General features: G+C 45.5%; 1 protein-coding gene across 1 annotated transcript in view; it reads right to left on the bottom strand.

Moving 5' to 3' along the window:
* Positions 1–16,746, bottom strand: part of LOC126532177 (uncharacterized) — a 53,441-nt gene extending 36,695 nt beyond the window's left edge. The window contains exons 1-2 of the mRNA XM_072288386.1: positions 16,683–16,746; positions 11,649–11,728 (exon numbers count right to left, since the gene is read on the bottom strand). Coding sequence (XP_072144487.1) covers positions 11,649–11,728; positions 16,683–16,746 — 144 coding nt within the window. The remainder of the gene's footprint in view (positions 1–11,648; positions 11,729–16,682) is intronic.
* Between the last annotated feature and the right edge of the window lie 1,078 nt (positions 16,747–17,824).

Genomic DNA, 17,824 nt, shown 5'->3' with positions numbered 1-17,824 from the left:
GCGTTTTGCTTTGTTCAGGGCGCAAGTTTTGAGCGCGGCGTTTAGGTGTGTCATTTTAGATAGATTTTTCTTTTCTGGGATGCAATCACTGTTAGTGGTTTGAGTCAGCAAAAATTGCAGCGCTGGCACTTTCAATCGGCAGTTCACAGTATACTCCTACAAATTGGTGCGCCTCCCTGAGATAAAGAAAAAGAGGAAACAAAAAAATCGTGGGGCCCTAGGTCAATAAAAAAAAAAAAGACCAAGATTTTGCCCTTGTTGATTGAGCGTCTTTCGTAAGCTTCTTTTCTTTTTGGCCGGCGAACAGCGAGCAAAGCTTTCCTGCGCTAATAATTAGGCAGCCCTTGCACAAGAGCAAGAGGTGACAGAAGTATTTATTACATAACACTAAATCATCTGAAAACGAGTGAACCTAAGAGGCTTATGTTGGACGTATAAGTGACTATTTTCCGCAGAAGAAGCAATTTCTGTTGATCATACTTCCGCTTCTGAATTTAATGAGTACCAACTATTTCTAAATGTATATATTTTTAAACTAAAGTGCGCACGCTGTTACTTCCAATATAAACGGGAAGTAGTACAAAAGTAAGCTGAAGAAAAGCAATGGCGTATTTTTTTTTTTCTTTTTTTTTTAAGTAGCGCGCTGTCAGCTATAACCTGGTTGCCAAAGAACGTCCCAGCCAGTAAATGAAAAAGAGTTGGTACGAAGTTAGCTTGAAATCATTGTGGTGTTTTCTTTCTCCATCATTTCGATTTAACTCTGAGTATGTCGACTGCACCACAGTAAGGTTCTATAGCGTCTCTTTTCAGCGGAAATTAAAAGGATAGGCGACTGGCTTTTGCTAAAATTCGAGTTCATAACATTTCGTTATCTGCTTTACGAACACTCACCGTTTAGCTACCGCATGACCCAGTTGCGCAAGTAAAATAATAAAGATAACAAAGAAAAATAATAAGCTTGCAAGTGAACGCCAAACTGATCAGATTCTGAGGAACATGATATAAATATTATTTGTGGCGCTTCTTTATAAAATTGGAAGTGAACTCCCCGTATTTTACTGCAAACGGCTGAATCGATGGAGTGGTTGATATAGTCTAGCCCCATTATAACGAAGCCACTTATATCGAAATAGCGGTTATAACGAAGGGATTTCAATTTCCCATTCCATTTTGCATTTTCAGTACATTTTGGGTCCGGTTTTAACGAAGTAAATAAGAGCGCGTCAGTGGATATAACGAAGAGATTTAATACAAACCGAAAAATAATCTGTCAATCAACACATTTTTGCGTCGTTGAGGTGATTTTTTCCGCGAAAATAAGGGCAAAATTCGGCTGACGACGTCCTTTCATGGCGTCGTCTGCTCTCCCGCGGAGCGAAAGGTTGCTTCACTGCATCGCATGGCAGCATCGATGCAGCATGCAGCTTTGGGATTCCGCTAGCGACTTGAACCTTGTGCCTGCGGGTCTAAGCCACATGAACTTCGTTTTCGCCGACGAAGACCTTGTTGCCACCGAGGACTTCACGACTGAAGAAGTTGCCGGGAGTGTCATGGAAGAGACCTTGGCGGACAGCGCCTCCGACAGCGAATGCGACGATGCTAGTTGTGCCCCTACGCCGGTCACCTCCGCAGCGGCCATCGCAGCTGTTGACACGCTACGGATGTACCTCGGGAGTCCGGAGTTCGACCAGATCTTTGGTTCGAAGTTGGATGGTATGGAAGCCGCAATCCTGAAGTCCGCACTCGCGAAACGTGTTCAGGGGACGCTGGACCACTTCTTTCAGCGGCAATAAATCGGTATGCCCATGTTTGCATTTTTTTTTCATAGTCCACATATAACAAAATAGCGGATATAGCGAAGTGATTTCCGACTCCCGCCGACTTCGTTATAACCGGGCTAGACTGTATCACTAATCGATATCCTTAATTCATTCAGCCAATCACCGTTGTGCGATATAGTGTACTTATTTGTCAACATCAGTCAATCAATCAATGTATAAATGAATACGGAAACGAAGGTGGTTGGTTATTTCGCAGAGTGTGTTTTTATCAATTGTGTGCCGTCCTGCTTAACTTATTGCTGAACCAGCTGTGACAACTTTTTAAGCGGAACTCAGGCGTACCACACAAGGCCTACCTATTAAATTCCGGGCTCATATTCTTTATCTGCAGGCCTACAGGCATGAGACAGAAAATATTTTTTTCTATCGCCCTTCATTTTTATCGTTCTCTTAAAATCATCGGGCACTCCGCCACCACAGTCTTCCATTCATTTCATTTATTTACTCTCAGTGCCTTTCAGCGTTGCAGAGAGGTGTTGGAGGAACAATATGGGAGGAGTTACTACAGGGGATCACATAATGATGATTTGAACAATGAAGAGTCTGTCATGGAGACGGTGGAGCAAGACAGGCGATTCCATTCCTTGCCAGTTTTGGCGGCACAAGTGAACTGTAGTGCTGTTTATTTGAGCACCTCGGTACGCCAACTTTTGCCAGTGACTATGGTACCGATCACCCGCGATTTATTTTTCCGCGCTGCATAAAAAGAAAGCAGCTTCAGGCAGAAGCTGGATTCTGTTCATTGTAATACCGATAGCGTGAACTGTAGGACGCGAACAAGAACACGGAGACGAAAACTGTAACACAAGAGCTGAGGCACCGCGTCTTTTTATACTTTTTGCATACATTTCAACGCTCTACATCCTAGACATCATCGAAAAAAATACAGTGGGGGAATAAAATCCGATCCTACTCACCGTTATTTGAATTTACTTGGCCCTTATTTCTCAAGTGCGCTTATTGTCTGCTTGAGCGAACGCCAACTGCGGTGCAATCAGTGCAAGAAGGCTGGTGCACTTAAAGTTGGGTACTCGTTAAGGAAATCCACGCCAAAATTACACCAGAGCTCTCCACTACGCCATACATTATAAAGCACTGTGCAGTTTCGGGAAGTTAACCCCCCTCCCCTACCCATTTAATTTTCACATTTTCACATGTGAAGAAACACTGCTTCATCACTTGCGGATGGGCGTTAAATTCACCAACGCCTGCTCTATATTGATGGGAATTAATCATAGCACCGATGGCGATGCCTGTGGTTGCAAATAAACAATACAACCCCCAGTCGATTTCCTGACCGTAGAAGATAAAAGGTGGACCTTCAGCACCGCCCTAAACCAGCTAGACGTCTGATCTTTCTCACAGAAAAAAAAGGAATCTAGGTACCATGGTATCGCCCATCACAGCTTCAGAAGGCTACAAGAGCGCTGCTGCGATTCTTGAAGGTAACCGGGCTGAGTAGTTGTCTGTGACACAGCGCTGATATTTACAATACGGACACTCCAGTGCACATCAACTCTTTCTTGTCTTCTCTAAATTTTCTCCGACCGTTCACAGCGCAATGAACTCCACGCAGTTCCTCGGTAACCTCTCTCTCTCCCTCTCTGATTTATATTTTTCTCAATGTGCAGTGTATCCTTCCCTATCGGATAGTCGGGTGCTTGCTCAGTTTCAGCAACACTGTGTATTATTTATTGCAGCAGTCGCGGAACGATGTCAATTGTACTTGTGGCGCATGTGTTTGTCAATGACTGCGTTATTCCTTTTTCTCGAAGGCTTTCTTTTTTTTTTTTTCGTGGTACTAATTTCTTACTATACGTCACAAATTTTTCTCTTTGTCTTTTTAGTTTTCTTTTGATCTCTGTTCTTGCAAAAGGCAAACTTTTTTAGTTGCCTCTTTCCGTTGTCAGATTTCACATGCTCGATACGACACTGATTTTTGACGTAGTAGTTCTGCGGGCCTAGTAGTTTAAACACTTGCCTTTGCCTCGTATTGTCGACAAATTCGACTTCGCCCTGCCATCTGCTAGCCGCCTGGTTAGCTCAGATGGCAGAGCGACTGTCCCGGAAAGGCGGGTGGTCCCGGGTTCGAGTCCCGGACGAATTTTTTTTCACCTGGGAGGTTTTTCTTTCGAGGAGCCCGTATGGGTTTCCTTTGTAGCAATTTCTAGGAACGGGTGGATATCTGATTTTCCCTTCATTCAAGACTCAATTTTCAACCTCATATATTGCGAGATGATTTTTTCTTCTTTATTTATTATATGTTTCTTTTTTTTATTTCACAGCTTTGTAATTTGTTTTGATCCTCTATTTCTGATATTCCCACGTTGTACGACAAATTAAAACCCATCCTGCTCTCAGTTTGCGTAAATTATGGGCTATTTTTATATATTTTGTCAAATTACATTTTTTCCAAATAAGTATGTTTACTTGTTTCCCATTCACATTTATTTATTTCCATTTATTAGAAGTTGTTACCGCGGTTCACTTGCTGCTGTACTTTGTAGGGGGCCGGAGTCTTGTCAAGCTGCAGTTAGCGGCTTTTTTTCCGTCACGCCCATATTTCTCGTTGAGAAATAAAAGTTCACTGATTGATTGATTGATTGATTGATTGATTGATTGATTGATTGATTGATTGATTGATTGATTGATTGATTGATTGATTGATTGATTGATTGATTGATTGATTGATTGATTGATTGATTGATTGATTGATTGGGAATTACTTCGGGCTATGCCTGCCCCACACTTATATATATAGGACTCGTCTGAGTCTGCGATAGGCATGCAAGAAGCATATATTATTTCGTGCGCAAAACAATTTCATTGCCGAAGACGAGGGGTTGCATGAGGCACCTTTCAAACGCCAACAGTAGCATTAACCAAGCGTCCCATATTTTTTCGAAATCTGTTTCGTCCCCTCAGGTGTTATTTAAAAGAATATCTTTTTTTTATAGAGCTGTTCGCGTAGTTCCTTTTAAAAAAATATTTCAGATGTAGCTGCGTTTCTAGAGCTCTTCGAGAAAATAGCCGTTGGTCTGACGTTATAGCTAGCGCAATATTTAGTCAAGGCAACCAGGCAATCACGAACGTTTCGTACTGAACACACGTTCTGCTACTTTCGCTACATTTCCTTTTTCTCTCTCGGGGATAGTGTATTCTCTAACTAGACCTCGTAATACAAAAAATAAACACCATAACGTACAGCTCAATAAAACTGTAATCAATTAACGGTGAAAGGATGCGCTTATCGGCAGCCATTGCGTTCATCACTAATTAGCTTCGAAGCGGTCCGTCTTGCTTCGTGTTGCTAGTCCGCCCAGTAGGTCGCCGTCTCATGCGAGCGGCACGAGCCCCACGCTCCCAGTTCTGACGCCAGACGCGGTACGTGTTCCCCTATGCTGTTCCTCTTCGCGGACCCGCTTCGATGGAGGCACTCTTACCAAATCAGGTTACTGCACTTGGTGATTGACGTCGAAGGTCGCCTTGTAAAGCTCTTTTCCACTCTTCATGCTGTACGGTCCCACTAAGCCCCATCGTGTCCCTTTCCCGAAATATTTCTTTTCCTTCGATCCAGGCATCCGTTTCGTCTCATCGCTCTGGAACGAGCCACGCAAGTGATGCCGGGAGACCTAATAACGCTCCCATGCGGACCCGCAGACTAGTTAGTAGGCCTTGGAGGTTTAGAGCGCGGATCGTTAGCCCACCCGCCCTCCGTTCTCTCTCACGTCACGCTGCCGTTCTCCGCACACACCCAAAATGAGACTGGATATATGGAGGGCAAAGCCTGTCGTCTCCTCCTGCCGCAGCGCCGACGAGCTTTGCATTCGAGGTCGAGAGTGCGGTTGATTATTCTGCAGAAACGCCGGTCTTCGTTTCAACCGCGCGGAGGATTACTGAGTAAATGGAAGCTCTCATCTTTTGAATAAGTCTCGGCAACAGTTATACGGGAATAAAGCGTAGGGTACTGCGGCGTAGCGTGAGTGCAATCGCGCGCGGGCTTGCTACATTCACAGCTGTTTTGAATCTCATCTCATCTCTGCCCCCCCCCCCCCTCCCCCTATTCCCACCCTAGCTATGCGCACACGCTACCAGCTCATAATTACAATTGCACCGAACAAAATAAGAGTAAGAAAGTAAAAGTTCCGTGGACGTAGTAACGTGAGAGTTTTACGTGCGGCGATAGGCAAATCATCTCCAGCCATATTGGGCAATTCCACACCAACCGCAGCAGGAGATTAACTCTTCCGCCTCCAAAGTTTATATTGAAGGTATCGTAGCTCAAAATAATTTTGATAACATAGTACCCTCGAAATAAAAGGCTGTTTTTGTACTGAGTTGGTCCTGGCTTATAGCACGCCGAAGGACCAAGTGAAATGCTACAGGCAATCTTGTAGTAATTAGTTTTCCTATGTTTTCTTTCATACTTCCACACAGTACATTTATTATTTTTCCCAAACATTTTTTCTGCTGTAGTCAGAAGAACAACCTTTATATGAGTGCTCTATTGTGGCGTCCGTTACTGCTCTGCCCTTTGAATGCCTCAACGTGGTGCTAATGGCAAGTCTTTCATCGTCAAAGAATGAACAGCGCAAAAAGGATTCGAGATTGTTTATGGAGTTATTTGCTGTCCTCCCAGTTGTTTAAAGACGTTTTCCAGGCCGTGTTTAATGCAAATGCTCGGCGCAAAAAGTTTGGATGCTGAACGAAGTATGACATACACGAGAAAAATAATACTGGGGCTGAATTCATAAATATTTTTGGGGGAATTCAAAACTTTTTGTGAGCCAAGGGGCCTAAAACGTAAAACAATTCCAATATGGTTTTATTCCAATCTCCTGACGTCAAATTTGTGTAACCGCCGACGCAAGCATCGGGCGGTGACCCGCAGGATTGTCTGAACAGACCAATCAAACGCGCTCCTCGTTTATAGGCGGTCACTTTTGTTTGTTTTAAAAACAAATCACATTGCCTACAGTGAGCGGCTTGTCTTATCTACTTAGCTGAGAAGAGGCGAGGAGCACGCTCAAGTGGAGAGGGATTCGATGGTGTCGAGCCAGTGGACTGAAAATCGATAACCGTATGAAGAGGGAGATGCCAGCGTCTGCAATTGGTCCGCTTCCCCTTACGTTGCTTGAGGTGACTGGTCGAAAATCGCGGCGGCTTGCATCAGAGGGTTAAGAATGCCGCTAAAGCAAGGAAGAGTTGGCAGAACGAGGTCGTAAACGTGCCGAAATCGCTCGAAAACCTTACACGACCACGCAAAAAGATTTATTGTACGCAAATAAACCCATGCTCGTGCGAGTAGCCAGTGGCTGCGCGATCGGCGGCAGCCATCTTTTATTCCTTTGGGAACGGGGCAGCCTGCGGCTATTCAGAAAAAAAAAATCGGTTTTGCTCGGCATATTAATGCATCTTTAATGCGTACACGTCACTTTGACGCGTGAGTTTTCGCGGTTTTGTGACGTCGCGTGACAGGCAGGTGAAGTGGGTGCAGCACAATAACTTTTGACCAATGACAACCTTTTGACTAATGGCGAAAAGACGTTGAATCAGAAACAACTATTTTTCTTTTGTTTGCTCCAATGATGCATAATCAGTGTGTACGCGTCATATCAGATGGGGAACCATCGCAGCTTTTGTGACGTCGCGTGACAGGCAGGCGAGGTGGGGGTGTATCAAAAACGTTTTTGACCAATCGCGGAGGGTTGATTGCGGAATTGGAACAGAAAATTTTGAATAGTGTTAGGTTAGAATGCCCCAAAACTGCCGGACTATTCTTTTTATTACAATTTATTTTCTTCTTCGTCGTGAGTACTTTTTGCCCTTGGATGGCTCGCAGCGCTAATAATATGTTCAGCATAAGCACTGGCTGCTAGTTGCTCTTGTGAACGACTTTAGCTCAAACGTTTTCTTTTTTGTGTGTGCGTGTGTGTGCGAATGCGGCCACCTGATGTCGAGAGATTAATCTTTGGCATTTACTCAGTCGGCGAGTTGCATACCCAGTTACTTCGTGCAGAGGTACAACATATGGCGCATTTGATAACAGAACAGATTGACAGAGTGGAAGTTTTTCTGAACGTTCAGTTAAAGTGAGTTTCGTTTAAAGCGTGCAAAAGAAGGTCGATTTAAAAAGAATTGTGAAAATAAAATTTGTGCTATTTCAAAGTTGATTCCGGCGTGGTTTCTAGTAGAATGAAAGACAGAATATAATTTATGCTAAGTTACAATAACACCAGAACGCTTCCTCGCGATGATTGTTTATATCTATATTTCTTGTTTATTTATTATCATTTTTTTATTTCTATCTTTCAGGGGACACAATTTCGAAGCAGGGAGATCTCTGAATCTACAGCATTGCCGTGTACTTTGTCTTCGCCGCATAACACAAAGCCATGCAATGAAGACATGAAACAAAGCAAGGTTGGAAAATCAAGTCAAGCTATTTCTGTTTTTACATTTCTCTCATTCTCTCTCTTTTTTTATGGAAACAAAAATCACTTATAATGATGGTGGCTACTTCTTTTCACGCAATAGTAATAACAGTAAAGAAATATCGTAAAATAAGAAGTAACGTCCCAGGTTCGGAAAATCTAAAGCGGGAGTTAGGAGAGTAAGTGAAGTCCACATATATCCCTAGACACACTGGAACGTACACGGACAACCGGTTTTCTACTTCTATCTCTCCCTAGTTCAAGGAAAACTGACTTCCTGAAATACCTCTAGAGTTAATTTCAATTGCCATTCACTGCGCGAACCGCTATAATATAATACATGCAAGGAAGAAACTAGATAATGTCAGACCCTGTGCTGCACATCAGTGTGGCTGAATTCATTTCATAATCGCGTTTTGCTCGACGCATGAAGCGAAAAACCTCGCCATTTGTGCTACGGCTCCCCTTTTTCTCCTCCCAAGCGGGCGTTCTTGCCGACCCACGCGCGGCGACGATCGAAGGAGCGGCTTGCGTCACCAACGTGATTGCGCGGAATTCTGGGGAAACTCCTCTCTCAAGAGTAAACGAGCGGCGCTCAGTCCACCAAATGGAAAAGCAGCAGCGCTCGTTCCAAAGTGTTTGTGTTCCTCTGCGGCTCTAACTAGGCCTGCAAGTCTGGCGATATCCTGCGCAGCCTCACCGTAGCGTGGGAGGCCGAGTGACTTTAGCAACCTCTTTTTCCCCATCGCCGTCGTTGAGCTCACGCGCGCGTGGTCAGTGTCTCGGGTGTACGGTCTCATTGCCACGAACGGCTTTCGTCAAGACCGAGCCGACATCCCTTCAAGAGCGGGACAGTTTCGGGTGCGCCCCTTTATCCGCGCTGACCCGCAGTGGTGCCGTTCTTTATAGCTGACCGACTGTTATGAAATGACGTGCATAGTATGCAGACGGCAATGACAAAACGGGCATGCCATTTTATAGCTGATCGCGCCCTTTAAAGGGAAGCCGTAGAGGCTGCTGATTTGAAAGAAACGGTGCCCTGCGTTTGAAGGCTGCAGCCTATAGGATGGTGCTACGATTGCTTCGAGATACCAGAGTCAGCCGTTAATTTTTCTGACGTGCATGATTTAGCTACTGATCGTTCCTTCTTTCTTTCCGATGTCGAAGTTATCTTTTTCATCTGAAAATACAAAAACAACTAAGGAGAAAGAAGAGGTATTACTTTAATAGCGTAGATATTGGTTCCACCAGCCGAAACCATATACTCCAGAACCATTAAATCTCCAGAGCAGCGTGACTACATGTCACGAAAGAAATAAGATAGGGCAGAAAAGAAAATAGCAATGTCCAGAAAACACGAGATACCCCAGCACATTCTATTTGTACTGTTTACAATAAGTAAACCGTCTATGTTGGCTAAAGCGCAACAACAAAGCTCTACCATATAGCGATTAATTGATACTGACTGTCATTGCTCGGGCTCAGCAATTTTTTTCTTTTTCTGTTGAAAGAGAACCATTAAAAACCGCCCCTAGTTTATTGCCCAAAGAAATATCATTTCGATCTCAAAGTTCACGCAATCTTCCGCCAAATAAAACAGACCCTTTCGCAAAGTTGGCGTGGGAAAAGGAACGCACAGAGAACATAAACTGTGATTCCCTAGTGACAGCTTATACGACAAATCCATTATCCTAAAAAATTTCAGAGTCATGAACGTCAATCGAAAGCCACGTTCCAGGCAGACCTATAGTATGGGCTGAACCTGCGCCCATTGCCGACGGTAATTAGTTCATGGACTCCATTAACGTCACCATATTTGAAAGAGCTTCTGCTTCTAGTTATGCTTTGTTAATATATATTTTGAATTGTACGCGATATATTGTGCATTCGATTACACTTGAGCAGCAACGAAACCGGAATCAAATGTGCGCCACTATGTGACAAGTATGCATGCATTACGTAATATGCAATTGCAAATCAAAGCCACAACATCGACGTGTGTTTTATGACCGTCCAGTTTATACATGAATGCTTTGGTACAAGTGCTACGTTTCGCTGCGGAATCACGAAAGCAATGCGGTCTCAGTGCGACACCGTAGCTTTCATAGCACTGTAGCGAACTACCGTAAATCGACTGTTTCATCCCTGAGTGGCGTTCAGGACACTGTTTTGATCAGCTTGGTTCGCTGCACCGATGGCAATCAGCTGTCCCAACGTCCGAAAATTCTGAATACCGTCCTAGAAAGAGCTAGCGCGTGCCTCGATCCTGAATATGTCATTAAGACGATTCAGGTTGCAAACAACCTCTATACAACCACTACACCTAGTCCGCGCGCAGGCATTCGTCGTTATCTATTGTATTCGTGCGGAGACGAACTGCAGAACAAACACTCGCGAGGTCAGCTTCGACACGTGTGTATGGGCGGTCGAGAAGGCACCGAACAGGAACGGCGCGCTAGGAAATGCCGCAGGGTACCGGTGCACGAACCTTGATCGATTCTTTTCCAGGGCCTGCGGCGGCAATCATTCCGTCCGGGCCTTCTTCTCCCCTCGCCGTTCTGACGGTGGCGATGAGCTGAGCCAGCCGCACTTTAATTGCGTTGCTCGCAAAGAACTGCCCGAGTATTCGGTTAGAATAAGGCGAGAGATTTCTGTGGTGCGCAGGGTTTCTGTCCCAGACGGCGTAGAAATTGGCGCCAGCCAATTTCCTTGCAGTCGTAACTCCTCTTAATAAGACAAGCTGAGCATTGGAAATATATGTGTCCTGCATTCGGTCTGGTCGATGTCTGTGCTATTGTAGCAGTGAAGTGAATGATTAGGCTACCAGAGCGTCTGCAAAAACGTATGCCATTTATATTACCCTGGGGCCCTATAACGTAAAACTATTCCAATATGTTTTTATTCCAATCTCCTGACGTCAAATTTGCGTACCCGCCGACGCAAGCGTCGGGCGGTGACCTGCAGGGTTGTCTAGACAAACCAATCAAACGCTCTCCTCGTTCATAGGAGGTCACTTTTGTTTGCTTAAAAACGAATAATTGCCTACACTGAGCGGCTTGTCTTATCTAAATGGCTGACAAGAGGCAAGGAGCATGTTCAAGTGGAGAGGGGTTCGACGGGGCCGAGCTACTGTACTGAAAATCGATAACCGAGGGAAGAGGGTGGTACCGGCGTCTACGATTGGTCCGCTTTCCGTTACTTAGCTTGCGGTGGCTAGTTGAACATCCCAGCGGTATGCAACGGAAGCTTATGAATGACGCTGAAACGGGTCCTCATCAGAGAAGAGTTGGCATAGCGAGGTCGTAACCGTGCCGAAAGTGCTCGAAAACGTTACAGGGCCCCGCAAAATGCTTTATTATACGCAAATAAACCAATGCTCTCCGGCAGGTGCGAGTAGCCAGTGCCGCAGCGATAGGCGGCAGCCATTTTTTATTTTTTTCGGAACAGGGCAGCCTGCGACTATTCAGAAGAAAATGCAGTTTTGTTCGGCATATTAATGCATCATTAAAGCGTACACGCCGATTCGACGTGGTCAGTCTTTGCGGTTTTATGACGTCGCGTAACAGGCAGGTGAAGTGGGTGCAGCCCCAAAACTTGTGACCAATAGCCGAGGGCTAATGGCGAGAAGGGTCGACTCAGAAATAACAATTTTTCTTTTCTTCGGCAAATGATGCATAATTAGTGTGTCCACGTCATATCATATGGGGAGCTATCGCGGTTGTCGTGACGTCGCGTGACAGACAGGTGAAGTGGGGGTCATCCAAAAAAGTTTTTGACCAATCGCGGAGGGCTGATTGCAGAATTGGAATAGAAAAGTTTGGAATAGCTTTACGTTATAGCGCCCCTGGTCCTGTGCTTGTGTGCAGTTGGCGCCGGTGATTCCAAGTATCTCACTGAATAATGAGGTGGCCAAGTGCGGTTGCCCTATTTATAAAGCATGATCAAAAGAAATGATGATGCGGCGATTTTATCCGATCGTGGCCTATAGCAGAATAATGCAACGAAGACAAAATGGGGAAAAAGTTGCTGCAAACAAGCTTGTCGGATGGATAGCAAGCATTTTTTCTCAATAGTACCTAGAGAACAGTGACAAGGAAAGCAAGATAAGTGCCTATCTTGCTACATATTAATTAGGCTGGTAGAGAGTACAACGCGTGTAACTGAAGTAAAGGTTCAACGTTTACTATTGTCACCCCACATTCGACGCAGTATTGCGCTGTCAGAATTACTGATGTACTCATCTATTTTCGTTGGCGTCTAGCATAATCCTTTATTCACACGTGTTTGTTTATTTGATGCATGGTCAATGTGAGCACCAGCGAAACTGTCTTTTTTATTATGATTATTTTGTATCATATTCTATTATTTCTGTCTTTATTAAGAATGCGCTTTCCGCCCACATGCCCTACAGCTATTAAGCACGTCCTCTTGCTCATAACACTGCGCATTAGGCCTGCGCGTCGGCTGCTACAACACGGCCGCCAGAATGCACAGACTGCACGGAAGAGGCAGCCCCGCGTGCTTGGATTGCGGCGAGGAGGAGACGCTTGAGCACCTTCTGCTCCGCTGTCCGGCCTTCGATGTTGAGCGCACTGCGCTATTTGCATTATACCGTCGTGTGGAACTGCCCTGTGACTCGGAGGGAGCACTTCTCTTTCCGGCAGCCCACCTTTCCATTGACAAGAAAGTGCTTCCTGCCCTACTTGACTTTTGCTGTGACACGCAGCGGAGAGCGCGGCTGTAAGCCCCGCATTGCTTCTTCACCCTTCTTGTTATTTTTTTTCCCGCCTTCTTTTCCTTCTCTCCCTGATCTTTTTCTCCCCACTCCCTTTTCCCTGTGCAGTGCTGTTGAGGTGTCCTCCTCTGAGAGACAGTTACGGCACTGCACTTCTCTCTTCCTCTCCTTCAAAAGTCACTACACACATACACGTAATACGCGCAGTAAGAACAGCAAATATACAGCGCGGGTGTCAACTCTCGAGGTAGATAAGTGGGAAAACGCGCTTACGTAACTGCGATAGCGCATAAGCCCCATCACTTTTTCTGACACAGCATTTTCACTTCGCGTGTCATTTCATTCAGTTCCCCGCGGAAGCGCGACGAACTCGGACAAAGCGACGTGTGATGTATCAACTCAGACCTCCATCCATTGCAACAAAAAGAGGCCCATACAATGCCTCTCACAGAAATCCCCGAAACGCTAACACTGTATCTTTTCCATGCTTTTTCTTTATTTTGTTGTTATAGTGTTTTGCTTTGTTTTCGCAATAAGAAGCGACGAACAAACTGAACGAAACTATGGCCAACGTGCGAAGGGCGAAAATAGAACGCGTCACTCTCCTTTCCGCGGCTCGATGCCTTCTTTTGCTTCGACATTTCGAAGCAACAAAAATAAATTCGCGCAAAGGACAAGCAAAGCCACGAGGAAAAGTATCGTGAGATAAAGATTTGTTGGCCCAGATTATTATTTGCGCCCTGCCAGAACGGCTTCTCCCGTCGACTCGGCTGCGCCTCGCGCCCTTTACTGCTTTGAAAAGAAAACCCAGCGGCCTATAGCTGACCGTTACTCGGGACGAGTTTCTTCCGCTTCACTTCTGACAACAGGGTGCCGAAAACCTAACGAAAAAGGAACACCCAATGCTTGCGAACAACGACATTGATGATTTCTGCCTTCATCCCCTCTCTTTTCACGCACGTTTATTTGTTATTTCGTCAACGCCATTTCTCGACTTTCGGGAAGCAAAAAAAAAGGGGGGGGGGGGGAAGAAGGAAGCTCCCTTCCCAACCTTTCTAGAACGAGCGGAATGTCCGCGCTGCATCGTCAGCTCTGCCGCCAACGGAAGTGGTCGTTCCGCGCCTGAAAATGGCAGGAAGCGTCCTTGAGCCCGTCGAAATCTTCCGCTACCGTATTTCTTTCGCTTTTACGTTTTTCTTTTTTTCTTCTTGCAATTTTCCGCAGGCCGCGTTCTTACCGAGCCGTCCGTGCGTTTACGCGTTCGAAAGCAAGAATGCTTCCAGCAGAGAACTGATAAACGAAATGGCAAAGATGCGACTGTCACGAACCAGTGCAACTGAGTTTCTCGTTAACGACGTCGGGGCGCGCATGTAATGACGTCTGGACGCGACGACGTTTTTGCGGCATAATGAAATTTCTATTGTCCGCTTTTTTTTTCTTTTTGACTTCATGCGTAAATATTAGGCACAAGTACGCTTAAAGCTGCTCACGCACAATACAAAACGGAGTCCTTCATTTCAAGGACGTTTTTCTTTTTTTATTGATTGATCTGTTGTTATGAATGCCGATATATATATATATATATATATATATATATATATATATATGTGTGTGTGTGTGTGTGTGTGTGTGTGTGCCGCCAGAGTTGTGGCTGACTTACAGTGACTTCTCGTATTATGTCCAATGCTAGACGTAAAGTCTATAGGCCCAAATATTTTTCTGTGCTTCCCTTCTTTTTTTGGCATTGTTCAATACAGGATTATTTTATTTATTTATTGTTGTCGGCAACATGGCGGCATACAGTACACAATTTTTCCGGCGGCCTCACAACGCAGCACAAAGGAGTAACGCGCTGTGCGGAAGCAAACAAATGACGCAGCATAACCCGAAGTGTTGGCGAATGACGTGACTCTGTCCATGGCGTTAAAATGTAACAGAGTTGCAGGAAAGAGCGAGAGCATGAGGCACACTGTAATTCAATTACCTAACGCTACCTAAAGTTGCTAGTGGTGAGCAGAATGGTCCGTAAGGGCGCATTTTGTTCTAGCAATGATGCTCGTTTTTCGTTGCCAATTCCCTCTTTTGTGTGCCCGTGATTTCGTGAATCCGAGCGCTAAGTAAAGAAACCATACTTCTAACCTGTTGACTACAACGCTCCACTAAGGCAGCTTAACATAATAATTCGATCCTTCTATAGAGCTGTGCATATACGGAAGTAACACGAAAAGCTTGCCGAGCACTGTGGGAATTCCAGTAATGAAATTATGAATGGCGATGCGTACCCACGTATATCTGTTAATCTATATTTTACTACAGCGGCACAATTTATATTGTCCATACATTGAATGTTTACTTTTAGATCTATCTTCAGAACCTAGCACCTAACAATTCGTGGCCGCTGCTAAAAAAAAAAGAAAGAAAAAAAAACATGTTGGAAAAGGTGTTTCTATGCCTGTCCCAAAGGCTTGCAATAAGCTGTCAGAAATGAAATCCGACAAGAAAATAAAGAACTCCGGCATACACTGAAAAATTAATTGAGAAACCGAAATCCTGCACGGGGGCAGCTTTGTTAGTTATAAGAAAAGCGGCGACAACGCAAAAGCCCGAGTGTCCGTGCCTGTCGCCGAAGCGCGCGCAGATGTTCTCGACTCGGCGCAATTTCGAGACGTCGAACTTGATTAACTGCCATGCTTCTCGCCGTTCTTATAGTTGACTCACGTCTCTCTCTTATTCTTATTGTTATTATTATCGCGGTTATTATTTGATGATTCCGTCTTTGTTGCTGAAACCACGCCAGAACTGGCGGTCTAAGAGATGAACGCATTACCTCGCCGGCCCTCTTACAGAAACTGCGAGATTGGACGTCACCTTCTGTTCCCGGCGACCGTTGGAAGGCCGCCCCCCGGATTGTTTACACCATTTCGCTCGACAGATCTGCATATTCTCGCCGTAATATCACGTGACACCGGCGCCATTTCGTGTTTCTCAAATCAAGTTTCACCTCTTTCATATAGCTGCAAATTTATCCGGCGTAGAAATAGCAGACGAAAGACGAAGGGCGACGATAAGAATGAAAAGTACTTTCGAAGGATTCATCGGTGTGCAATAGCTTCTACAATATCCGAAGGAAAACAAAAAGAGATAATAAAGAAAAAAAAGAGACTGGGAACAGAACAAGAAAAGCGAAGAACTGCTTCTTTTTGTGTGTGCTCTCAGAAATGAAGGCAGCGTCGCGCACTGAATTGGAACTGACAATGCGGCACCGAAGCTTCTGCTCAGAAGGCGTGTGGGAACAGAAGAACGAAAACGAGGTAAAGGCAGGGCGCTTGTCGGGAATATAGGAAATCAGCAAAGCATCGACGGTAACGGACAGGTGTGGTCCCTTTTTGTTCGGCCTGTGCCTTCCGTAGCAAGTCGCTTACTCACTCACTCTCACCCGACCCTCATTTGTACCTCCTCCCCTGCCCTGTCACTACAGTGATTCTTTCTCCGGCAGGCGGCGTATAGGGACCCGAGTGAACGAGCAAGCCAGCGAGCGAGCTGCGTACACGCCATATCGACGCGTGTCATGTGGCGCCGCTGTGAAACTTGTGTTTGTTTACGCGTTCTCGCGCACATCGCGTGCTGTATCCTCTGGGCCTGCTGCTCTGGGTCGACTGAGAGAAAGCATACAGCTATTGTGGCGCTGCATGGGCGTCCGCTTCCTTCGCGTGGAGCCGCCCAGCGTGCTCGTCATCGCACGAGAATGCGCACGGGCGCAAATCGCCGAGCCAGCGCCTCGGTACTGCCACTGCTTTTTTGATCGACGAGGGCTGTGCAGTGCGGTTTGCGAGCTAGGTGACGGTGCTGTAACGCATGATTCAGCTGGGGAATAGAGTTCCGCATTCACTTGGACCATCCTAGCCCTCACCGCACTCAGATATACATGAATACACGGTAGCTCTTATTTTTTACTCATCTGCTTTGTTGTGCATACAGGTTCCGTAATATTAAAATGTGCGCTGCCTGGAGACTTCGTAGCAGCACGGCACGTGCAGCCATTGCGGTACATAGCACCGGCGTCTGCAGCTATTTACGGAAGTTGTCAAAACTGAGAATCCACTTGCCTTCTCCCCCGCGCTCCCTCACCTAGATTTTGAAGGATGCGGTAAAGGGATATTAGCATTTAGATTTCCATGCGGCTTGGGTGTCCAGTGGCAAAGGCGAAGTGGCCAATGGCATAGTGTTTATGAACATCAAGTTTTGTACCTTGCCTTCTCAAAGCTTTATTACGCAACAACGCTTTCTCGTTAACCGCCGTTAAGTCGTCCATCACTCGTTATAGCGATCGGGTGATAGTGATCTTGTGATCACGGCGAAATCTCATGACGTACGTTATTTAAGTAAGAGGTTTTGTGAACACGAGCCCCGGCCTCACCATGCGTTCACCTCGTGCGCATAGTAAGGGTGATGCCTCATCCGAGTGGGTTGTTTGGTTTGCAATAGACTGTCTTTGCAAGCGAAATTCAAACGCGTGTTCTATCGTATGCCATGGCAAGGACAAATGCACCAGAGAAATTATAGAACCCATAGCGATCAGACAGTTAAGTAGTGATTCTGTGGGTGTGCTTTCCTTCTCTTTATCAAACAAGGAAATTGATATCCTGGAAAATTTGCGCACAGGAAGTGCGCTGCTAGGGTTGGCGTCTGACACCACGTGGGGAAAGGAATTTTATCTGACCATCTTCGTCGAAATGAGGCGTGACTTCTCCTGCGATGGTTGGCGTCCCGCACCTCGTGCACAAAGAACTTTCTCTCACCCGACCTTTTTCCAC

This window comes from Dermacentor andersoni, chromosome 5 (genome assembly GCF_023375885.2).
Source record: "Dermacentor andersoni chromosome 5, qqDerAnde1_hic_scaffold, whole genome shotgun sequence".
Lineage (NCBI taxonomy): Eukaryota > Metazoa > Arthropoda > Arachnida > Ixodida > Ixodidae > Dermacentor > Dermacentor andersoni.
Note: the sequence above shows the minus strand (reverse complement) of the source record. Positions and strands in the feature narration are given on the sequence as shown.